At 40.7% G+C, this 24,081-nt stretch overlaps 3 protein-coding genes across 11 annotated transcripts; 1 reads left to right on the top strand and 2 right to left on the bottom strand.

Annotated features, from left to right (window-relative positions):
- The first annotated feature begins 871 nt into the window (after positions 1-871).
- LOC135483250 (uncharacterized) lies at positions 872-7,427 on the top strand. The gene is made up of 10 exons (XM_064763951.1): positions 872-933; positions 1,140-1,914; positions 2,134-2,349; positions 2,456-2,584; positions 3,699-3,946; positions 4,092-4,177; positions 4,366-4,503; positions 4,725-4,864; positions 5,079-5,913; positions 6,077-7,427. Exons 2-10 carry the CDS (start codon positions 1,269-1,271, stop codon positions 6,159-6,161), a joined length of 2,523 nt encoding a protein of 840 aa, XP_064620021.1. The 5' UTR covers positions 872-933; positions 1,140-1,268; the 3' UTR covers positions 6,162-7,427.
- A 1,008-nt stretch (positions 7,428-8,435) lies between these two features.
- LOC135483249 (serine/arginine repetitive matrix protein 1-like) lies at positions 8,436-20,637 on the bottom strand. 9 transcript variants are annotated; one of them, XM_064763946.1, is made up of 15 exons: positions 20,540-20,637; positions 19,502-20,147; positions 19,060-19,275; positions 18,554-18,939; positions 18,111-18,313; positions 17,398-17,418; positions 16,392-16,574; positions 15,939-15,995; positions 15,205-15,384; positions 14,833-14,987; positions 13,510-14,608; positions 13,151-13,281; positions 12,787-12,958; positions 11,357-11,374; positions 8,436-9,886 (listed from the first exon to the last, which is right to left on the bottom strand). In XM_064763946.1, exons 2-15 carry the CDS (start codon positions 20,133-20,135, stop codon positions 9,739-9,741), a joined length of 3,603 nt encoding a protein of 1,200 aa, XP_064620016.1. In that variant the 5' UTR covers positions 20,136-20,147; positions 20,540-20,637; the 3' UTR covers positions 8,436-9,738. The 9 variants fall into 9 exon arrangements, with proteins under 9 accessions (XP_064620016.1, XP_064620017.1, XP_064620011.1 ...); XM_064763947.1 differs by having other exon boundaries at positions 20,532-20,631; XM_064763941.1 differs by lacking the exon at positions 20,540-20,637 and adding an exon at positions 20,452-20,490.
- Positions 20,638-21,263: 626 nt separating this feature from the next.
- On the bottom strand, positions 21,264-23,404 carry LOC135483843 (poly [ADP-ribose] polymerase tankyrase-2-like). The gene is made up of 2 exons (XM_064764891.1): positions 23,353-23,404; positions 21,264-22,792 (listed from the first exon to the last, which is right to left on the bottom strand). The coding sequence occupies exons 1-2, from the start codon at positions 23,398-23,400 to the stop codon at positions 21,443-21,445; spliced, it is 1,398 nt and encodes a 465-aa protein (XP_064620961.1). The 5' UTR covers positions 23,401-23,404; the 3' UTR covers positions 21,264-21,442.
- Positions 23,405-24,081: the final 677 nt, after the last annotated feature.

Genomic DNA, 24,081 nt, shown 5'->3' with positions numbered 1-24,081 from the left:
GTCTTATTCATAGACTGCCACACGTGAGTCTTTTGGAGCATGGTACTTGCCGGCAAGGCCTGTTTACCCAGTTGTACTATTTTAATCATCATGAACGCAAAAGCTGCCTGGAATATAGAATAAAATTTTAACATCGCAGTGAATGATGACCGAAAGTCATCTTAGCTAAGTTTAAGGGTGAATGGTCTCTTTAGGGACCAGAGGACGGGGTATTTTCTAACTGGATGTTGTTGGGACAGGTATTACCATGGTAACACTCTTCTCCCACTTTGAAAGTTCTGAATTTGCAGCAGCTTTGCTCCCTTATAGTTCACTTCATCATAGCAGTCTGACTTGATTGATGTTTGCCTACATGTTATTGCATGTGTTTTTGCACCTTCTCAAGCTCTGTACTTTTATTTCTTGGCAAGATGATCACCATGATGTCATGGCCTGGGCATGGGGAGGAGCATGAAGAAGGGCATTTTCTTGTTTTGCTTTGTTGTTGTTCATCTCATGAGAAGAGAACGTTTGTACGAATCAATGATTACTAGATACTCACAAGAAGATGTACCGTAATCCACGATGCTTAGATGATGATGCAGCCAAAAGCAGCTGAGACAAATTAGTGCATTAGAACAGACACAACAGGAAAGTCAATGGCCAAAGTCAAGTTGTATGACAGTAGTACCACAGCAGATTTATGACTTTTTGAATTTTTGGTTGCAATTTTTCATCGAATCGATTGCTTTCTCACCATTTTTGTGATCTAGTGAGTATCACAAGATTGTAAATAATGTTAAAGACTCTTTTTTTGTTTTCAAAACATCTTTTTTAAATTAAATTTTAATCTAGATATTGTGGGTTACTCAGTTCTTTAGTACACCTTGGATATGCGTCAAAATGGTGGCGTTGCCACCAACACACTTCATGCACTTGGATTTTCAGGTTTTGGTGTGTAAATTACTCGATTTATTTTGTCAAAGTAACGATCATAGAGATTTTAGTATCTTTTGGTTGTAATAAGGGGTCATGTTTATTGTGATTTTCGTTTTTAATGAATGAAATTGTCTGTCAAACATGTCAAAATAAATCACAAATGTGAATGTCAAATAACGGTATACAATGTTGCAAATGACAAATGCATTGCCTTTTTTTAGCTGAGGGTGAGGCCATAATGCCTTATTGGAGGAGCCTATACCATCTGCTGTATTCATATCTGAAATTGCCTTGAGTCGACAACAATCTCGGGAGATCAGGCCTCTAATTAATCCTCTGTAAGTGTAAGGATGTCCCAATTGAGACGCCTCAGCTCAAAAACTATAGATGACTTCACAAAGCTTGGTTACTGTGAGCTACAAAGTGGCCACCTGAACACTGCCATAGAGGCCTTCAAAAATGCTCACCGACATTCAGTGTACCTCAATGATGTGAATACTGAGCAACTCTGTGCCTTCAATTTGGGAGCTGCTTATGTTGCTGCCAAGAAACCAAGGGAGGGGTTGGAACTACTTTCAACTGCTGTGCCTCCTTGCAAACAACCAGAAGAAAAACCTAAAGGAGATGTTTACTACAATTTCGGGCTTGGTTATGAAACCATGGACAATATGGATGAGACGATAAAATATTTCGAACTCGCCCTTGAGGCGTATGAGGTGGGAAGAAGAGATGTGCCTACTTCCCGGAAGATTCTCACTGTTGCTAGGAAACTAGGGTTCTGTTATGGAAAGATTGGTAGCCATTCTCAGGCTGTCAGTCGTCTGAAGATCGTGACCAAACTCCAGGAGGAATTAGAAGAGGGTTTCAGGGAGAGAATTCCTGTGCTGTGTGAGCTCAGCTCTCAACTTGCCGTACTAGACAAGTACCTGGAGGCCTTGCATTACACCGATGAGTGCTTTACATACTGTGGCCAGTTGGAGGACAGTCTCAACAAAGGTGAGAGCATGAGCTTAGAACGTTATCGGCAAAAAGCTACTAGTGAGGGTAAAGTTCTATGCATGATAGATTTCAGTTTTTTAAAGAGTTTTCTTCTCAATTGAAGTCATTTAAAATGTTCATGCTGGCTTAACATTGTCAGATTGTGATAGAAACATGTGAGTGCTTAAAAAAATGTTTAAAACAACTGTTGTTACTATTTTTACTTCTCATTTTCAGGAGAAATCTACCATGACTTAGGGTTGATCTATGTGCATTGCAAGGAGTACTCTAAAGGCTGCTGTTGCTTTGAGCTTGCTTTGCCATTAGTGAGAACAGTTGAGCCGCGAGGGAAGAAGGAAGCTGCAGTGATTCAAAATCTTGGTGCCTGTTATAATGCACTAGGCGACTATCAAAGAGCTGTAGGATTTCATGAACAAGCTCTGGAAAGTTATAGTAAGTTTTCACCCACTATGATATCAAGTTTGAAAAGTACATTTTGGATACCTCAATATTAACTGAAGACACAATTTCAACTTCCATGACTTGATTCATTTTCCAGGTTGCCATTTCGATCAGAGTGGCCAGGCTCAATGTTTCAACAACCTAGCATTTGCATTCATCAACCTTGGAGATCTTAATGGTGCAGAGGAAGCTCATATGCATGCCTTGAGGGCCTCTATCCAAACAGGTGGGTAGAATTGGCTATACATCTTTGTTATATTTCAGCATTTGAATACTTTTAGTGACATTTGTGTATAGACATGCTTATAGATTTCAGTTTTTCTTTGCAAGGTAGTTTGAAAACCTTTTTAGATAGATACCAGTAGTTTTATTTTCTATAGATTTTTATGACATCTGTCATCTCTTGCTGTCGATAGGCAGTCCATATTTAGGGTCAAAGGTGTGAGCCTTTTGGCCTGTGCACATAGAAGTGTGAGTCCTCTATTAGTTACCTTCCACTCGATACCAGAGACTACAAACCACGGCTTAATACTGTCGCATCCGACGGCTGTCTAAATGTCCCGGAATTCCAACTGAGGACTTGCGGCTTGTTAATAGGTGGAGGCAATAACCAATAGGCCATTGCAGCTCTCTTGTATCAATGTCTCAAAGTAGTTTGTCTAGAATTCAGTAAGCTGACTTAAACATTGTATATTTCTTTCAATTGGAAACGTAGATACAGTTGCACACAGGTAGGCATATATGTTCATCTGAGAGATCACTGGACAACTGTTGGATGTCACTAACATTTCTGTTGCTATTTGACCTAAACATTGTCTAACTCAGACCATTTTACTTTGTTTGTGTGAACTGCAGATATCCTGATAACAGTGTATTGTGTTGAACATAACGCCTCGTCATAACCATTATTTGTCGTTGTCTTATATGAATATCTTTTGCTACATCTAGACTCACAGGTCTCAGTTATTTGTGTCATGTTAGGATGTTCAGTGTTCATTAAAATGATCATCTTTTTACATTGATTTACTTTCCCAAACGTTTTAACCACTAACATTATATTTTGAAAGACAGAATCATCGCGTTTCCATCCACTCTATGTATTTCTGAAAGAAAATGAATGTCCCCGGAACTAACCCTAATTTCAGCTTCAGGTATTCCCTGGATTTTCCTTGGCTGGCTGCTGAGCTGTACACCGTCCAAATTAAATTACATTCAGTGACTTCTGGTAATAACTTCTGATAATAATTTTTGATGTATGACCAAGATTTATTGGTATTGACCTACAACTTTTATCCCTGCAAGTTGTTGAATACTCACGCCAGTTTTTGTTCATTTTCCAGGCGATTCACACAACCAGTGGCAGTCCTTAGAAGGCCTCGGTACTGTCGCCTTTAATAAAGGCCAAGTAGACGACGCCATCGGTCACTTCAGAGAGTCCGTCAAGATTCTGGCAGCATCTGAAGAAAACTATCCAGCTCATCATCGCCTCCTGTCCAAGTATAGCGACTCGGTGAAATATAAGGATCTGTACGCCGTCCGATCTGTCCCGCCTCCACCTGTCATCAATGCATCAATGTCTGTCAACTTTGTAAGTTCAAAGTCAATTTCTCTGGGATGCCAATACTGGGCCCGGTTGAACAACCGGGCTCTGGGCATAACATTCTATGTTTGGGCTAACTTATCACCTCTTCTAAAAGAGAAAATTCTCTGACTGCGTCTGTTTCATCTTTCAGTCTGAGTCATATCAAAGGACGGGGAAGTTCTTTGATGAAGAGAAGGAAAAGGATAAAGAGACTGTCCAAGAACTGGAGCATTCAAAGTAAGTTTGGGTTTCTCTTCTTTTAATTTCAATATGCGTCACCATAATCTATTCGTCAAATAGAAAACTGTCCATTGAGAAAAATGTCCCCTATTCAAATCCGACACTGAGAATGAGAGGTGTGTAGTAACCAATTTCTAACTCCTGATTAATGCTTTTAATCACTCAAATACTATACTTGTTTTCAGAACTAGCAGCAACCTGATTGACACAGTGTATGAAGGTTCTGAGACTGATAGTGTCTTCTCCGAAATGTCATCGGAGGGTCTTGAAACCGAAGACATGTATCAAACAGATACAATGTTGAGGCGATATAAGGAACAACAGTGAGTGGTTTTGTGGGATTATATCCATCAAGAGTGACTACTTGGCAGAGAGGCAAACATGGCAAAAAGTCGGCCCATTTCAAATGAGAAATTAGCAAATGAAAAGTTAGACATGCTGTGCAATCATCTACCCAGAAGTAAATCACCAATACATCTTTGAATGTAATTCATCCACAAAAGCCATTTTAGAGTTAAGTCAGGCTCTTATGCTTGAATTTCAGACTTGCAAAGAAGCAGACGTTAACAGGGCTGAGGAAGACCAAATCTGAGAATCTCTCCAATATACCAAAAGGAAGGAGTGCTGTTGAAGTTGTCAGCAAGTTACTTTCATCCAGGCCAAAAAGTTTCAGAGCCACTACGAGTAAGTAATTAGCATATACAGTGGAACCCCGGTCGGCGACCATTTATCATGCTACAGATGAAAAAAAAATTCAAGTCAAAATATTTTTTTCACTTTTTTTTCTGCTCAAAATGAAGAAAACATCATCAGGCCCAAAAAATTTTTGGCTTTGAAAATTTTTTTTCAGAATTTTGAACTTATGAAATATTTTTTTCACTTGAATTTCATTTTCTAGGGAACGAGTACGTCTCCAAGTCCCGCCGTCTTAGGCAAAGCCTCTTGAGGAAATCGGCTGACCAGGGTTTGCCTCAGTGTGATTCTGAATCTGAGGACTCGGCAGACTATTATTATCAAAAAGAGGATGAAAAAGTAGAACCAGAACATGCAGATCGTCTGTCAATGATTGCCTCGCAAGGTCAAGTGACAGTGGACTTAGTTGAGAAGAAGGCCAAGTTTGGAAAGTCGCGTAAATATAAACCGGTGCCAAAACAGACCCAAGGGCAGCCTTCAAGGAGCAAAAAGCTGTTGAGGAGAGAAGAGGCAGAGTTGAAATCTCAGATCGAGAATGATGGGTTTCTTCGTGCTTTTAAAGAAATTGAGATAGATGGTGCAGATGGTGCTGGCAGGAAACGACGTGCTAAAAAGAAGAGGAAAGTTTCTAAGAATGGCGCGAGAAAGAAGCAGAAAGGATCAATGAATAAGTCTGGGGATTCGGGTGTCTTTGAGGAGGTCATTAACCCTGAAGGTGCTGCAGTGCAGAAGAGTGAGCTGCTCTTGGATCTCTCTCAATGTACGAACTCCGACTCTGACGACGATTCGAATGAAGTCAAAGAAGAGGTTGTGATTGCATCGTCTGCTCAAGCTGACCAAAGCGCCCCCAATACGGAGGCAATAGAAAGTGACACTATTGCTGGCAGTAGTCTGACCCAGGTAAAAGAGAAGAACGGTAAACCAGGAAGAGCTTTGCCTCAAAGGAAAAGTAAGAAAGAAATTTGTGGGAAGTCGACTGATGTGGTTGATTCAACAAAACCTGGGGTTGCTATGGAAACTGAGACGGGAAATACTGAAGAGTAAGTACACTTGCAGCATGGTTTGCCAGCAGTACCTGTGTGACCATTCAATACTTTTTCAGCTCTTTTCGACTGGTCTATTGCTAAAAACTTTACAATTCATTTTGAATCTTGTAATCGACAGTTTTTACTTTGTTGATCAATCTTTTGTGGTACTTTTCAGATCAGACCAGCAGACTTCGAGATTCTTGGACAAAGCTGTTCAGACCCCAAGAAGAAAGAAAAGTATTGTCTGCACCCTCATGTGATCTCAAAAGAGCTCAGGACAATAAATTAGCTACAGTAGAACCTCCCTTAGCGAACTCATAACTATTGAATTATTAACTATTAACTATTTGAATCATGACGCCCACTACTGCTGGCCAAGTGCTGTGGATATTTCTGTACTGTTTATCTTCTGTACTGTTTATCTTCTGTACTGTTTATCTCCTGTACTGTTTAACTTCTGTACTGTTTATCTCCTGTACTGTTTACCTCCTGTACTGTTTATCTCCTGTACTGTTTAACTTCTGTACTGTTTACCTCCTGTACTGTTTACCTCCTGTACAGTTTATCTCCTGTACAGTTTATCTCCTGTACTGTTTATCTCCTGTACTGTTTACCTCCTGTACTGTTTACCTCCTGTACAGTTTATCTCCTGTACTGTTTATCTCCTGTACTGTTTAACTTCTGTACTGTTTATCTCATGTACAGTTTATCTGTTTATCTCCTGTACTGCTTATTTCTTATGATTTTGAAACTTATCTTATTTGCTGATTATTTGTCATATGTATACCAAGAATAAGTACAGTTGTTTTGTTGAATGTAAATCTTTAACAGTCATTGGACACTGTAAAGAACAATTTGTTCAGATCTGGTTTATCAATGTTTGTCTTGAAACATAACTTGTATGTCACAGACAGTCGCTGTTTAATTGAGGCATTAAATTAGGGTACAATGTTATCACATACAGTAGGTGTCAGCCAGTCATGACAATTGGGTCAATAATGTTCATGGAACTCGGCTCATTTAAGCCTAAAATTAAGCTTCAACTTAGTTAAGTAGTCTACGCTTCACTTGTTATGAATCTCACATCAGAGTTGTAGCTACTTATTAGTTACGAAAACCACATTATATAGAGAGTTATTTTTTTCATGTTTTATTGAATGAGATTTTGATATTTTATTGTATCATCTTCATTTGGCAGGGTCAATTTGTACACTAGATCAAGTTCACGAAACTCATATTTTCACTGTTACAAAGTTAAGAAAGGTTAGAGAAATAGGCAGTAAGTCTATCTGATCTGAGTATATTATCTCCATGAACCTATTGTAATGTACTAACTGGTAATGTTATTGGTAGCTAAATCTTTTGGTTGGATTAAACAAAATATTACTGAAATTACATGACCAAGCAAAGATACATTTTATTCTATGAAATTATTTGTACATTATTTTATGTTGATTTTATCAATTTTAATGGACCGACATTGTTATCATGTTGACGTATCATAATATTGCACAAGAAATAAAATTATTTTGTTTACAAAGTTTGTTTATCGGTTATTTCAAGTATATGGATCTGTTGTTTTTGGAGCTATCCATGATGTTTGGACGTTTCCTGATCCTTCAACATCGTTGGTGGGCAGATTGAATAGTGTTGACTGATGAAGGAACATGAGGAATTAGACAAGGTCAAGCAACTATACAGGACAGTGTTAGTGCCCTACTGGACTACCAATTCCTCACAAAACCCGAGCTTGGATTGAGTAGGCATGAATCCATTTCCATTCAGTCATTTTGGTAGATAAAAGAAACTTCTGCCCTGCCAGAGTCCTCCTGAATACAAAGTTAAATAAAACGTTTGATTTCTTATGTGAAGCCTACCCATGGACAGGTCCTTACTCAAAGCAGTGCGTCATCCCAGACCAGTGTCTTCTTGGTAATGTTCAGGAGCAGTTTCTAAGCTGTCGCTTAACCTTCAAACTCAAAAGAAAATACCTTAATGTCACAGAAGAGATTCTAACCCACATGCTGTCAATCAGGAGTCCAGTACTCGTAACACTCGCCAGTACTCTGCCACTGTGCTCCCCTAGTATTTTCTATGAAGTGGGACCAACACCAGTGACAGAAGCCTATGAGATTAGAGCGATTGTGACTTTGTCCACGATAGTGTCCACAGTTTTAAAGGACACCCACTGACAGGAGCACTGCTGGTACATCCAGTGTCGGAGTTACACTCCCTCTAATCAAATAGCAGCAATGATGTAATCCAAATGCATGAAGCATTGTACCAGGTCCTTGGCTATTTGGTTCTCAACAAAACTGTTTTGGCCTAATCCGTTGGAGGCCATGTTCAATATTTCAAGACTGGTGCCACCTCGAGCAATGCTTCTGATTTCTGTTGGGAGAGGTCAGTCTGATGAAGGATGGTGTCAACAACTCCAAATATGAAGAAAGGGCTGGTAACTGGGTTCTTGCAAGCATCCCTTTGACGTGCTTAGCAGCACGTCAAGGCAGAAGACAGACAGCAAGACAGATATAATATTATCATGATAACGCTCTCTTTATTATTCATTACAGATCACTACTGATATTTCTTACAATTTTGTTTTTCTCGCAAAATAATACATTGTATTTCTATCACAGGATTTCAATGTTTTGAAAAAACTTTGAAGAAGGAGCTACACAGAAATAACTAGACTCATATTGAAATGATCCAAAATGACTTGGTGCTAGATCTATTCTAAACAGAGATACTGGTCCTGCATCGATAAAGAAAGGCACACCATTAGGATTTTGTCCCCATAGATATAGATACAAAGTACAGTAGAACCTCTCTATTAAGGACACCCTCGGGACTGACAAATGCTGTCCTTAATAGAGAGGTGTCCTGATAAGAGAGGTCAAATTGAATGGAAATAACCAATTTGGGACCAAAACTAGTGTCCTTAATAGAGAGGTTGACCTTATAAGAGAGGTGTCCGCTAAGAGAGGTTCTACTGTAGTTATAAGTGGCAAGTCTGACTTAGACAAAATGATCACAGAGTTTGGAATGTTTTGGTTGACACATGATGATAAATAGTTATTCAGCATAGGCCTGACAGTATACTCTCCTATTTGACTACCCGATATCTTGACTAAATAGGCATCCCTCAGTGGAGGAATCGGTTGAGTCCTTGCTTTTGGCAGTTCATAAATCTTATTATATCTACAAAAGTTAGAAAGATTGTATGAACACCGTTTTAATGATAGGCTATATAATCGGAACCGAGAATCAGGAACTAGCTTTCCGCACAAACATTACCTCACTTCTGATTTTGTGATTATTATGCTCGATAGGCATGGCTTCCTTCTGATTATGACTAAATTTGCAATGATCACATGTTAACTTAAACCACAACAACAAGCTCAACAAGGTTTTGGACGGTTCATTAAGTAAAACAAACAACAAATTGTATAATTTTGACCATATCATATGTACACTCCAAAAAAACTTTACAAAATAATCCTTCATAAACCTAAATATGAATACTTGTTTAAAATAATTGGTAATGTTTCCTAATAAGTAAAAGTCATCCAGTATATTATCTTCCACAAAACTGCTCATCAAATTCAATTCACATAGCAGTATTATAGTAACAAAATATCTTTTACATGATTATATACATCTTTACATCTTTACACAAAATCAATTGTACATCAAGTCTCTACCCCAGGATGGTATATGTTCCCTCCAGATAACGACATGAAGAGTTTCCTTGATAGGGCTTCGATCAACAGACACCTGTGATTGAGAGCGGCCCCCAGGGTTTTAACTTATTCCCTTCCTTTGCCTGAGCTCAGACTACATCACTGAGCACATTCGGCTCCTTTGCCGAGCCCTCAGCTTATCATCTTTTTCCTCTACTGAGGCCTGCTGTAACTTTCTCCTCTCCTCCCGTCTCCTCTGATATTCATCCCTCTTTACTTGATAATCATACAAAGCCTTCTCTCTGAAAAACAGCAAGGATGTGACCATAAGGTTTGTGCAAAACCTGTTATGAAGTAACATCTCATATTTGGGTAGGTGGCCTAATTACCTGTACTGGTACAGAGGTAATATCTAAAACTTAATTTGCTACCAGAACAGAGCTGACCAAAATCGATAGGTGCCCACAAGACCAAGGCAGGTTCCACTTCAGTTCAATTGGCCAGCTTTGAAACTCAAGTCACTCTTGAACGAGAATGAGCAAGGATTTTCTGCTGTTAAGACAACAAGCAATATACAATGTACTGGTACTCCTCCATTCCACACCACACAATCACCAACAGTAGCTACGGCCCATAGAACTAAAGGACTGAGAATGCTGCTACATAGACTCCTATTGAGGAAAGCCCAACAAATATGGCATGCAGACACCACAGTGTCATGTAGTGCCTTACAAGCTAACAAGGCATCAGACAAAAGAAGGAGAGTTCAATTGCTTTTTCACAATAGTCAATACACACATGCGTAATATTACTCTTACAGCACAAAGGCAGGTTCAAGAGGTTTTCAACAAACATGTAAAAGCACAACAAGAGCATTACAATCACAAGTTACACCTTGAAAAATGTCAAAAATATTGTGAATATGTGTGATCTTGGGTAAGACACAGTTTTAGCTGGGACTAAATGGAATGTCTTTGCTGGGGTTGTATTAAAGGAGGGCTACATCTATCATATCCTGAGTGGCAGGTTATTGTGACATCTCCTGATGTGACTGTATACATTAATGGTCAAGTACATCAGGGCTAGGATGTCATCGGAAAACAAACCGATCTATCTAAATTGATATACATGGACAATGATACAAAATTACACACTCAAGTTACCGGTACACAGATTCCATGTGATTTCAACTTCAAATCCATACCCGTATTTTACTGACTAGAAGAAATAGAACTTGATAAAATCAATACTTTCTGGAGTAGTGGAACACAAAATGTTAGGTGCTAGTTAAATGGAAGATAGTTGAATTTGAATAAGATTAAAAACATATGATCTCATATTTGGTGAGGTTGGTTTTATTTTCATTCACAAACTGTCAAACTGTTAGTCATTTCAATAGATGATTCATGATAGAATGCAGAATATGGAAAAGGGAATGAAAAAGGTCTAAAAGGAGTGGAAGTTAATTTTAAGTGGATCGAAAGTGAAGATGTGGTAAACTTTATCACGAATCCAAGAATCATTTTTGATGAAACTGAATGCATAAAATCTGTGAACCAGCTAACTGGAGAACATGCAGAGATCAAGTCATCTTGAATGGCCTTACAAGAAAATACCTTTTTATAACAGACAATTAGTGCCCTAGTAAGGGGAACTTCTTGAATCATGACAATTTCTCTTCAATTTCACTTTTGGTTACAAGAGTTATGAATTATGAATTGATCAGGCCAACAAAATAGACTTGATAATTTTCAATTATTCAAAAGAGGTACCTGTTGTCTTTCATTTCTCTAGAGGAGGAAGAAAAGGGGAGTGTAAGAAGACATCATGATTGCACTCAGACTGTCATCCAACCCCAAGGGTGGAAAGTGACTGCCCTCCTAAATTGGGTATTGTCAACAGCATGCACACAAAAGTGTCATGTTGAACAGCCAAAAGCTACCACCTGACGATTGTGTAACAAAAGAGGCAACATGGAGCATGCAATGAAAATAATGCTTTGCCTATAGCCTTGAGAGCTACTCCCAAAATGGCAACGTCATGTAATACTTCATTGATCATGCATTACTGTACATGTAGTTGTTCCCTATTCACTGACTACCCGGCAGGTCTCTGCTGACCATGATGAAAACAGAAATAGAGGAGGCCACAATAGGCTGTTGCTTTTTTTAAGATCCCTGAATCTCTGGTTTGTTCACAGAATTTCTCCAGCTTGGAATGCTATGAAGAACGCTACAAGAAGTTGTGCTACAATCAGGAGGGGAAGATTAGGTTGGTTAGTTCCCAACAGATTCAATATGGTAACCCCGGAAATATTCATGTGCCTTTTTTTTATGTTTACAGATATGTCTGTTACCGGATTGTTAAAATGCTGACTTAAAAGTGTGCAAACGTTGCAATTTCACAAATCATGAAATGAGATGGCCGCCAATATTTCCGGGTTTACAGTATTGAGAATAACTCAACACAAGGTAACTCCAAATGTGCTGGTGTATCCAAATCACAAATCAGCTCGAAGGTTAGATTTGGTATTTTCATCGGCTGTCTGCACAAGATCTTGGGTCACATGGAAGTTGAGCTGTTCAGATTGGTACAGTGTTTATTATCAATGCAGGAGCAAAGTAGGTCCCAGGGGAAAGCCCAGGCTCTACCTGCCATTCTTGTGGTATTCAATGTTCATGATAAGGTGCCAGACACATGTACATGCCTATGAAATATGTTGAACTACACATGTAGTGTGAATCTTTGGAGATAGTTTGATAGAAATGAAAATGCCAAATCAATCCTCTTCCTGATGAAGCCGACTTACTTATTATTTCGTCTCATCAAACCTCTCCTTCTAACTGATACAGTCTGCATTACTTTCATAATATCACCAGATATACCCATGAGAACCAGGTATCTATAAACACCAATAACATACACATGTAACACCAGGGGAAAAGGTCACAATATTGCACATGAGAGAAATAGATCAGTATAAACTATACCCATCTATAATACACCTATCTCCCAGATGTGCGATCCCCTAGAAAGCAGCACTAAGACCAACTAAACTGGGTTTTTTCTTCTAAAACATAGTTTTTGACTTCCCTACAAACCTACAAGTGAATGGTTCCAATTATCATGCGTCAGCCTGGTTCCTGATCAAGGGTAGGTCCATCCGTGACCAAATAAAGGGTAGATTTACATTTATACTTACTTCTCAGCTCTTGACATGTTTTCGATATTTGGAGGCCGAGGTGGCACGACAGGCTGAGATGTGCCCTCCCCGCCATTTGTCCCATCTCCTGCTGTGGGTTCAACACCAGGTGGTACATCCTCAAACTTGCCCGTCCGGATACTTTCATAAAGACCACTTTCCCCCATAACTGCTGCAAAAGAGAAGAGACAATGTAGCTGCGGTAGCAGTAGCAATTTAGCAGGGGGTAACTGCCCCAAAAACGTGTTGCGAAAAACAAGTTTTTCAGGCTGATTTTGGCCCTTTTCAGGCAAAAAGTACTTCTTTCACTGTATCTATGACGATAATTACATCAAGCTCTGACAACACTATACTGCACATTTACCTTCACTGGCTGTCATCTTCTCCTCAACTTCCTCAGTGTCCGCCCTGAAGAAGTTTGGCCCAGGTTGTGCACCTGTTGGTTTCTCATAGGTGGACTCCAATGGTGGAGGAACAGGTGGAGGTGTACCAGTTCTGCGAATGGAAGAGCATTGTGCAGACACGATTGCTACTGAATGAAGAATCTCTAGAGGAGTTACGCACAGAGTAAAAAGATAACAGTGCTTGCCTTCCATCATGTTCAAAAGCTAATGAGGAAGAGGTAAACTGAACGCAAATGTTATGAAGTTCTCTGTCCCTACCATACAACAAGGCAAGTGAGTAGTTAGAGAAAATACTAAAAGGGAACATTTTGATGCTTACGTTCCTAGCCTGATCGATTCATATGGTGGTTCTTCATCTGCTGTAAGAGTCCCAGAATCAGACGAGGTGTACAATGACCCACTTTCTGACAAGTTACTCTCAGATATAGATTCTGTGCCATCCAAACTGGCATCACGTCGTTCCAGCTTCCGTCGATACTCCTCTAAATCCCGGTTGTCCGACTTATCAGTTGCAGAGGTGGCAAGAGACACTCCTCGATCCAGAGGCCTTGGTGACGATGCGGGTGCTGCATCAGGAGATACAGCAGTTTCTACAGGTAATGCATCTTCGTAATCAGGATCACGTGAATTCGACCGTGAGTCTGTGTCCGCCATTGATGAAGACTGAGCACTATCGATGGAGTCAATACGATTCGTTCTTTGCTCAGATTTTTCTGCGTCCATGTGTTCCATCATACGTTTTTCAAAGCGCTCCCTGGAGGGTGGGTGTTCTTGTGAGGGAGACCTGGGGGACTCAGGTGGTCTCGGTGCCATCTCAAGGTTTTGGGTTGGCAAAGATACTGGCACAGGTGATTCGATTGAGGAGGCTTCTTCTCTTGGGGATGGCTGCGTTCGGGGTGACGGTTGAGCCTGGCGTGGTGATGGTGGAGCTTGTGCTCTAGGTGACACACGCGCCTTGGGTATTTCGTCAGTTTCTTTGGGTCTGCTTTTTGAAGATGACGGTCTGCCATTATAAGACCTCTGTCTATCTGATGGTCTTTGCCGCGATGACATAGGACGCACACCCTTGTCTGGATCCGCAGGTGAGTATCTTCGTACTTCACGGCCTTCCTTCATCATGCGCCGATACTCCTCAGATGTGCGAGCATATCGAATACTGTCTAGGTTAAAGCTTGTTGGGAGATTATCCTGGTGTTCCTCAATCGTTTCCTCATCAGAGTCAGTATCAGTTTCTGTTTCACTGTCCGACTCTTTGGTTGTTTTTGAGTCCAAGCTTAGTGACGTGGATGACGACGACTCTGAAACTTTACTGCTGAAGATGTGGACACCTTCCTCAACGAAGCTCCTGCCACGGATCAGCGACTCACGGGGAGTTATCGGTTTTGGCCCAATTCTATTGAGGTATTCCCAGTCAATATCTGTAGAGAAAAACATGTTACGATCAGAATTAAATTTGATAAGACCTCATCAGAAGACAGTAAGTGTGTCAAATTATCCCTCAACGTCCAGTAGATTTCTGCAGGAATCTTTGTGTGGGCTGGCCTCCAGGTGCTTTTGGGTCAATTCCCACACCACAAGAATCGCTTACTAATGTCAACGCCACAACAGTGAAAAGAGTCGCACATGAAAAAATCATACTCACCAGAATCTGAAAGTTTATACAACTTCTTCATGCGTTGTCTGTAATTTTCCTTGGAATCAAATGTATTTGATCTGAGAAGACGTCGATCACTTAACACATTTTTCGCATGAGGTACCATGACGTTTGAGGGACTTACAGGTCTCCTTGCACCTAACCTGAAGTGACAGGAAACAGAGCAATGGTGAGAATAGACTAGAGCAACCATATTTTGATATGTTTAAACAGCATTCGCATTTCTCTTGCATGTGTAGTAGGAACCTAAACAAGATAATCCAAGAGAGCCTTATTACCTTTCTTTGTACTGGCAAAAACCCTTACTTCAAAGTACCATGTTGATAGTCAAATGTTGCTGTTTCTATTCTTGTTTATTACCTTCTTTTCTTCTCCTTCTTTGACGATTTAGGTGCCTCAACTGGCTGTCTGCTCTTTTCTGACGTGTCCCTGGAACCACGACGCATGGCTCTGATCAATGCAACTTCCTCATTTGTCAATGATGTCTTTTTCTTTCTTCTCTCAGGTCTAGCAGTCAATGGACGATTGGTGCGACCTTTCCTGATCACAAAAAGAGAACATATCAAGTAAATATAAACATTTTAGCCATAACTTCGAAACGACAATGTATGATACAATGAGTAGTGTGAGATGCAAGTCCTGTTTCAGATCCCAGCTTATGTCTTTGCTGTTGACACAAACTGACCTTAATCACTCGATTTTAAAGACAGGATGAGCTTGAATTGACTGAAAGACATCTGATATCTCATCACATCCAAGATATTTTCATTGTAATCTTTTGATTCCGACAAGCTACATTTCAAAACAGTCACAAAGACAACATAACTTGGCACTCTGGTACGATTCTTTAGCAAAAATACATAACTTCAATGAATAGACAAGCAGTGAAAATGCTAAATAGCGCATGTGAGGCTACTTCTACATTCACATAAAGAACAATCTATTAAAGACTGGAAACCACTTTTTGTGGGAAAACCCCTCTTTTGTGGGAAAACCCCTCTTTTGTGGGAGGGCTTTAGGACTATAGCCTAACATAAAATGTGCAATAGTTAGCTGAAGTGAGAAGTGAAGTAGATCACATTAAGAAAACTCACCACAAAGGTGTATTATACGGTTTCTGGTAGTATGGGTAATAGTCCTCACTTCGATAACTAAAATCACACAAATATAACAGTTTCCATAGCTTGAAGCTGCTCAATAACCAAGTTCTAGAGCCAATAATGGAACTTAAAGTGATGTTGTCAACTTGTTTGTTGTAAGTCTGTTCTGGGATTAATCTGATATGAGGTTTTGAATAGTCTTAATACCATATCCTTTTCCCCAGGTAGAATACATAACGGAACCTGTGAAAGGTTATACCGTGATCCACACAAGGTGAAGTTAACTTGTAAGAGCATTAGATTGCAACCTCTCCACTGTTACTGATGACAGATTCTTTGTCTGACATATAAAATTGTTCGATTCAAGCCATTGATAACAGCAGTTTGGCCCGGGTGTGCACTTTGTCAACAAACTAGGTATTTCATGACATTCTACAAAGTATCTACCTGTCTTCTCTAAACTGTTTGAGCATTCCGTCCACTTCATCTGATAACCTTCGACTACGAGATACTCTGCGGGAAGACGGTGCCGTTGAAAGCGACAAGTCTGTATCACTGTCGTAGTCCGACAGACCGAGGGCATTATAATATGGTATGATCAAACCTGTGTCAGAAATTTTCCTGGGTCGCCTGGAAGAGTAATGATGAAATGAGAAAGAGTCTTCACCACATTGCACCATCCAGGCCAACCTGGGGTACTGCGACTTGTCTTTTTATGGACTTCTAAGAAGTTTTTCATAATACACTTAATAGGACCTACCCCTGTGAGTGAAAGAGCCTCCATATAGCATTTTCCTTTTAGTAACAAAAAACCCTATATTTTTTAGTTTGCAGAAATGAAAAACAAAGCCAAAGTCCAAGCAGTATTTCTGCAGTGTGTACCTTTGGTGTTCCTCAATCACTCGGGGGCAATTATTGGTCACCAGAAATAAGAACATGGCCAAATATATTTACTCACTATTTGCTCAATATGGTAAATATTAACGCAAAACACACAAATATGACAAACATAGACCAAAGGCTTTTTGCAAAGACTGAATACTGCACAAACATTTATTGGGAATTGGTTATGAATTAGAGACATCTACTTGCTGTTGTTTTCCTCATTTGTCAATACACACACCGGGGTGGGGTTAGGGGAAGGTTCTTATAAGTCAAAGCAAGCTATAAGCCTCAATACAACCACCTGGCTAGCGGGTTAGGGGAAGTTTACCACTTGGAGTGGGGGTTACAAGGGGAAGGTTCTGATAAGGTTAAACTAAGCAAAAAGCCTCAATACACATACCGGGAGTGGGGTTAAGCGGAAAGGTAACATGATCAGCTGGGTTGAGGGGAACATGCTGATAAGGTTAAGCAAGCTATAAGCCTTAATAAAAACACCAAAGACTTCCAACCAATTCTTTAAAAACATTGCAACTTTGAAAGGAGCCATAAAAGATGCATTTATTGTTACCTTTTTGTTTCAAATTCATTCCTGGAAATCATAAGTTTTAATGTAAATGATGATTTCAGATTTATAACCATCAGTGTCGCAGAAAGGCAAATACAAACCAGACCCCTCTAATAAACTTCAAGGGTCTAAGATTGAAACAACGCGTAAGAACAGCTTTATAAATAGAATGTAAAAAATAATAAATAAATCATTAAGATAAAGTTAAAGATTGAAGGCAGGGAAAATAATTGGGTTCCATTACTGATCATTAAGCAGTGATTTAAAAAGCTCCAGTAGACCAGGTTCATCAAAGTCTGGTGGATTAATTATTACAATGTAGATCCAGTGCCAGTTTATTCTTCTTTTAACAGTGTTCACTCTGCACATTCACTTAGAATAGTTTTTACCTGCCACTATGGTTAGGTGCCAATTGAGTTTATTGCCCTAGTGACTGACTCCGTCTTTAGCCGGAGATATGATTTATCACAAGCTACGCACGTTTCTTACTTGGCAGGTTCTTGCTGTATCAGTCTAAATTTGGTTAAATTTACTTTGTGCCATCAATATATTAGGGTGAACTTGAAAACTTCAGTGACCGGCACTCGACATGATATAGATAAATTTTACCCTTGAACAATATATCCACCAAACCATGCTAAACCTAGTACAGGAGAATAAAGGTATGCAAGGTATAGGCAGACTACAACATCACTAAAAGCAACAAAAAACAGCACCTTGTCAAGGGAGCAGTTGGCCTATAAAAATCCCGTGTGGATGGAGATTCGTCATTAACTAATAACCTGATGTTCCTGTCGATATCCTTCATAGGTGGCGCTGGTACATACAAGGGAGTCTGCTTCGTTGGAAGCGAGATGACTGACGGCGGACGTCCACTGTGACTTCTTGCAAGCTCTCTTTTGCTCATGGTGACTGGTATCTGAAAGAAATCCAAATCAGTGATAGATTTAAGAAATATGCATAAAATCTTGATTTGAAGGTCAAGTTACATGACTCTATAGATGTATGATTCCTAAAGCAGGCCATTTACATCTGTATATGTCAAACCCTGATATTCTCTGACAACTACTCTTGAGATTTAACACTCTGTAGAAGTACTATCCATGTACAGCAGACCTCATTATGATCATCACAATAAATGTCTTTTTATAGTCCTCACCGACTGCACTGACTCTTTGGTACTCAGCGAATGTTTGACAGGTAACGGTGGAAGCCCATCTGAAGCCTTGGCAACTTTGCACTGTATGGCATCCGTCAGCTTTCCAACGATTCTTTCCTGTGCCACTAGATTCTGTTCGCAGCCTGATAGAATGACCAGGGCTTTGTTGAAATACTGTACAGCTCTATCGGTTAGTCCCCTGTTGAAGGCGACAGCTCCGAGACCTTCCATCGCCTGCCATTCTCCGTGTTTGTCTCCAGCATCTTTCGAAGCCTGAAGAGCGTGAAGGTAGAACTCGCCGGCCGATTCGTTGTCACCAAGCTGCGTGTATGAATAGGCAGCATTGGAGAAACACTGGCCTTGGGCACCCCGATTACCGAGTTCAGCTGAAGAAGATAAAGTTGAGATTTACTAAGATTATGTTGAATTCTGCAAACCTTCAGCAACTTCAGTCATACATTCATTTCACAGCAAGACCTAGGCCTCCAATGAATAAGTTCACTCACCATGCATCGCTGCAGCAGCAGTATGATGATTCAAAGCCTCCTCATATTGCCCAAGAGTGTTATAAACAGCACCAAGATTTTGTACAATCACAGCTTCTTTCTTCTTGTCTGTGGTGACGAGCTTCACGATGTAGAGAGCATCCTGGAAACATTGACATGCTTTCCCGTAGTCGCCACATTGAGTGTAAAAGAGACCAAGGTCACCGTATAATTTGACTGAAGTAGAAAAGTAGTACAAGTAATATGATTAATGAAGTGTTCCAATAATGTAGTTCAGGAGCCTTGGGATTACTCCACTTATTCAAGAGACAATGTCACAACACTTTACAAAACCAGACTTTTAAACTTCTTATTCTCAATATGATGAACACCCATCAGAACCAACAGGAAGATAATGAAACTACGCTTTGTTTGCTCAATCCCAACAATAAGGCCTACTCACCTTGACTGGACTTGTTCTCCATCTTTTGGCAAAGTTGAAAACAATCATCGAGAGTTGGCAGGCATTCTGTTTTATCCCCGACTTTCAAAAGTTGCTGTGCCCGGTTACTGAGCATCAGAATCCTCTCCTCGACTTGGAATAAGCTACCAAATGCCTTGGCTGCCTTACCATAGCAATCCGCAGCTTCCTTAGACTTAGAACCCTTAGCATAGATCTGTCCTAGTTTCTTAGATAGTGCAGCAATCATCTCATGGTTATTCTCCAGTTCATATTCTTGGAGTGCCATTTGAAAGTACTTGACCATCTCTGCACTATTTTTAAGTGATTCGTAACCCAATCCGAAGTTATAGTACAAATCTCCATTTGAGCTTCCATCTCTTTTATTCATAGGGGGCACAGCTCTCTGCAGAAGTTCAAGTCCCTTTTCCGGGTTATTGGAAGCAATATACACAGCACCAAGGTTGAAAGCACATGACCTTTCCAAATAACCATCGTCAAATTGCTTCGCCTGTTTGAACGCGAACAAGAACGCCTCCACAGCCTTCGTGACGTCACCATTCTGCAGTTCTTCATGGCCAAGTTTAGTAAACCTGTCAATGTCCATTGACAGGAGTGCTCGGCCTGAATCATCCATTGTTTCTGAATTCTGAAAGAAATTCTGGCGAGTCAGTTCAATGCATGATCGTTAGTTCAATGACAGCAACAATATCAATCATGATGATGATTATCATGACATGTCATAAATCCATTAATGATTTAAATGCATTCAAAGTAAATGAATTTTACCAATGTCATTTGATGTGGCTCTTGATTTACGCCAGCAAGTCAAATAGAAAGCCGCAATCAGTACTCATGGTTTTCTGCTTGAAACAATGTATTCACATAGTACAGTGACATAGCATACACTAGCATTACACTACTACTGTGCAGTGATATACAGTCACACGAACACTGACAGCGCTGCTATGCTGCATAGAAGGAAGAATTTGCAGATATGCAACGATTTCACAAAGTTTTCGGGTGTACTAACAAACGCACATTTCAAATCTATTGTTAGGTTCACGAAATATAAACCATCAGTGATGTTATTCTGCTTTTTTGTGGTGCAAACGGGCACCTGCTTCGCCTGTTTCCACCATAAGCCAACAAAGTGACGTCATCATGGCAACACGACAACAACCACAATAAGCACTCCATAGCGGCCGCAACGCAGACGGTTTTTCTTGTCTTCATAAAAATACAACTTTATTACGCAACATTGGTCTATAGTAACTGCATTTTATCCTCTACAATGATTGTAACCAAAAGCTTACAGCCGCGAACTACCTAACCATGACAATTGGGCCAAGACGTTATTTATCTCCCAGTCAAAATCCAAGTCATGGTTCATATTAGTGTTATAGTGAGATTTCGCTAACTTACGTTTCGTCTTACGCTTACGTTTTCACGGCACATTTGTTTGCGAAGTGAGCACCGTCTGAACAGCAGAGCGGGGAAATCAGTGGCATAATGGGCTGAGTGTACAAACACGGGACAAGTGCCCTAGCTAGTCCTGTGTTATAGTGCACTCTAGCTCCCTAGGCAGCCCATCCTTAACCAAATGGTCATAATATCATAAATCGTCACCCTCAATGAATAATTGCCGAAGACATATTTTCTACTTTTGAGAAGTGGAAAAAGGTTATTCATTTCCTGACTATTTCAAATTTATTATGCAGCTAACTAAGAATAACATGTAAAAATATGACAATGAACATGCAATTGATCGGCAAACGCGTCCGACATGTATGGTATACGGTGAGGGTGAATCAGGGGTTCTCGTAGCATATCCCGTTGCACTGCCTTCTATCACACCGTCGGGAGAGGTCCGACGGCAAATAGATGTCCCCCGTCTCAGGCCGTCAAAATAACGCACCGATAATGTCGAGATTGCAATGCACATTATTCAAAATAGTCTGGTAGATTAGTGCCACCCTCGTTATCCACATTAGGTAAGGTGATTTGCACATCGTATTCAAAAAAGATGCATCTCTTCAAGTAGAGAGGCAGGTTAAGCTCCTCCGACATGACATTGTCCAACAACGGCCGTCGAATTGACCGACGGAGTATTTGTTGGCAGAGTTGTCGTAGTTTTTGCGGGAGTTTTGGCAGGCAACCACCGTGCAAAACGAACCCAAAAAAGAACTCGTCGACCACTCCGCCATATTTGCAAGAGGACGGTATTTTCAGGTTGTACAGGGCCGCCATCTTGCCTTTCGTCATCGGGAGACCGGATAAAAAGGCTACTTTCATTGCATTTATGTAGGAGACGTCAAGTTCAGTGTCTCCAGATTGTTCGTCTTCTACCGCTTTCTGAGAGCTATACGCCACTGTCAGAATCTTTAGAGTATCAACCCATCTTTTCTTAGGAAAACGCAAATCATTAGCAACGTCCAAGAAGTATTTTTCGGCAAGTGGACACCCAGCTTTGACTAACAAACAGAAGTTTATAAAATAGTTCGAAAGTTGTTCTCGAACGTAGTTTGATTGTGTTCTGTAGTTAGATATTGTGGCCAGATGTGACATCAACCGTCCTGCTGGTGTCTCATTAAATTGGTTGACAGCCTGGAGGTCGGCTCCGTGTTGTATTAGAATCTGAACTGTTGCGGGACATGTCGGCATCACCTCACATCTGGCCGGCTCATTCGTATCTGGGACATACCGCTCCTGCGTCTCACAAAACGCTGCGATGTGAAGAGCAGTGTTGCCATTGGACGTCTTCGAGGTTCTGGCATCTGCCATACGATTCAAGAACTCCCTTACGACCTCCGGGTGTCTATAGCGGCAGGCCTCATTCAGAGCGTCATTGCATTTGAAGGGTTCCGATCTCCTCTGATAGAATTCTTCCGAGGACACAATACTCACAACATACCGACTCAGACTTGGTGGCAAAGGTTCGAATTCAGTCACATGGTGGAGATGCGCTCCTCTGTCGAGTAGCAGACGACATAACGGCAGGTTACCCCTCCTTGCAGCAATCACCAAGGCAGTCAAGCCACACTTGTCCATGTCATCAACCCTAGCTCCATAAGCTAGAAGCAACTCGGTGATCTCAAAACTGTCGCTCCTGGCGGCGGCCAGAATCGGCGGTGTTGTCCAAAACATGTCGTATGGGGCGTTAGGAGAGGCACCCTTCTCTAACAATAAACTCACGACATCAAACCTGTTGCAAGTGATTGCAACCGACAGGGGTGTTTTCCGATGCAGGTCTTCACGTTCAAGGTCCAAGTCACGGCAAGCATTGATGAGATTCTGAACCAGAAAAAGATAAGGACATGTGAATTATTGATGAGCGGCACGAAAAAGCACTTTCTTCGCTCGATGTGCACGTCGTCCTCCTCCATGCACCGGCGACCAAGCTTCAAAAGACTGAATAGGCGAAGTCAAGCCAAGTTTAATAGGGAGGTTCAGCAACTAATATCCTGAAGATCGGCTGAGCGTCGAGGCAGTGATATAGTCATCCTAAAATTGCTTTATAGTGGGAGAGGGAAGAGACCGATCCACCGCGTCCATAGTATAGGTATGACAGCAGGACGAATGCACGACAGATTGGCGCGAACTAGGTAACTGCTGGGGATCACTGCCATACATTAGATTAATACCAAAACAGAGCATTCGAAAACGGAGAGTTTATGTACGTTCGTTAAGCCAATCCAATACCCAAGGATTTAACGGAACTTATCCCATCATCCTGGTTGTGACTTTGTCCTCAACGACAAAAACCACAATATGGGACAAATGGAAAACACCACAGAATCTCTATCGGTTATACTCTAAGGTGCAATCTTAGAGTTGACAAGAACGGGACTCACCTCTGTAACATCGTCGCCAATCTCGACAGCATTCATGAGTCTTTCCATTATATTACCGCTTGCTATAGCCTCCTCATTCGCGTGGTCCTCCACGGATCGCTCGGGAGAGTCTCAAAAGGATGTTCTGCATGGGAAGGGATAGCCTGATCACGAGCTTCACCAACTTAAGCCAGTATTCACCTCTGTAACAAGCAATGCTCCGCCTAATCACAGTTTACATTCATGAATGGCTATTGCAAACATGTGACAAGTGCAAGAGCAACGATATAATGGACCTTTTGGACCCTTGCCAACATCGCCCCGGGGTTTATTTGATTGTAAAACGCTATCAACGGATACACGTATAACAAGATAATGAACATATAGCATATACATGTTATTACAGCTGTGATAAAGTGCTATTATGTAAAAACTATAACCTATAAATTTACACTGTTGTGATTGTTCCTTGGTCTCAGCCAATGCTGACATCTGCCATTTGCCATGAATTATCTTTTACTGTCTCCTGGAACTTTGTTATTTTTTTTGATAAGCCAAGAAAACCAAAGCCATCTTTGGACTATAGTGCCCCCCCCCCACACACACACACCACACAAGTTACCCGCATTCCAACATCCTGAGATCAGGCTTTTTTACTCCTAATGTCGTAAACAAAGAGGCGGAGTATATTGAAGACAACTGGTGCCAGGATGGCATTCCTACGGATGTTCCCACACTTTATGAACTCGG

Source organism: Lineus longissimus, chromosome 2 (assembly GCF_910592395.1).
Source record: "Lineus longissimus chromosome 2, tnLinLong1.2, whole genome shotgun sequence".
NCBI lineage: Eukaryota > Metazoa > Nemertea > Pilidiophora > Heteronemertea > Lineidae > Lineus > Lineus longissimus.
The sequence above is the reverse complement of the archived record's forward strand: the minus strand, read 5'-3'. Positions and strand labels throughout refer to the sequence as shown.

What these genes read in the sequence shown, in the direction of transcription:
- LOC135483250 (XM_064763951.1), top strand. Translation starts at nt 1,269, where the DNA reads ATGTCCCAATTGAGACGCCTCAGCTCAAAAACTATAGATGACTTCACA. An exon ending in GGAGGACAGTCTCAACAAAG is followed by an intron (nt 1,915 to 2,133) that starts GTGAGAGCATGA and finishes TCTCATTTTCAG; the next exon opens with GAGAAATCTACCATGACTTA. An exon ending in AGGCGATATAAGGAACAACA is followed by an intron (nt 4,504 to 4,724) that starts GTGAGTGGTTTT and finishes CTTGAATTTCAG; the next exon opens with ACTTGCAAAGAAGCAGACGT.
- LOC135483249 (XM_064763941.1), bottom strand. Translation starts at nt 20,475, where the DNA reads ATGCAGCATAGCAGCGCTGTCAGT. An exon ending in TGCTGCTGCAGCGATGCATG is followed by an intron (nt 18,940 to 19,059) that starts GTGAGTGAACTT and finishes TATCTTCTTCAG; the next exon opens with CTGAACTCGGTAATCGGGGT. An exon ending in GAATCGATCAGGCTAGGAAC is followed by an intron (nt 13,282 to 13,509) that starts GTAAGCATCAAA and finishes TTCCATTCGCAG; the next exon opens with AACTGGTACACCTCCACCTG.
- LOC135483843 (XM_064764891.1), bottom strand. Translation starts at nt 23,400, where the DNA reads ATGGAAAGACTCATGAATGCTGTCGAGATTGGCGACGATGTTACAGAG. An exon ending in TTGGCGACGATGTTACAGAG is followed by an intron (nt 22,793 to 23,352) that starts GTGAGTCCCGTT and finishes TTTCTGGTTCAG; the next exon opens with AATCTCATCAATGCTTGCCG.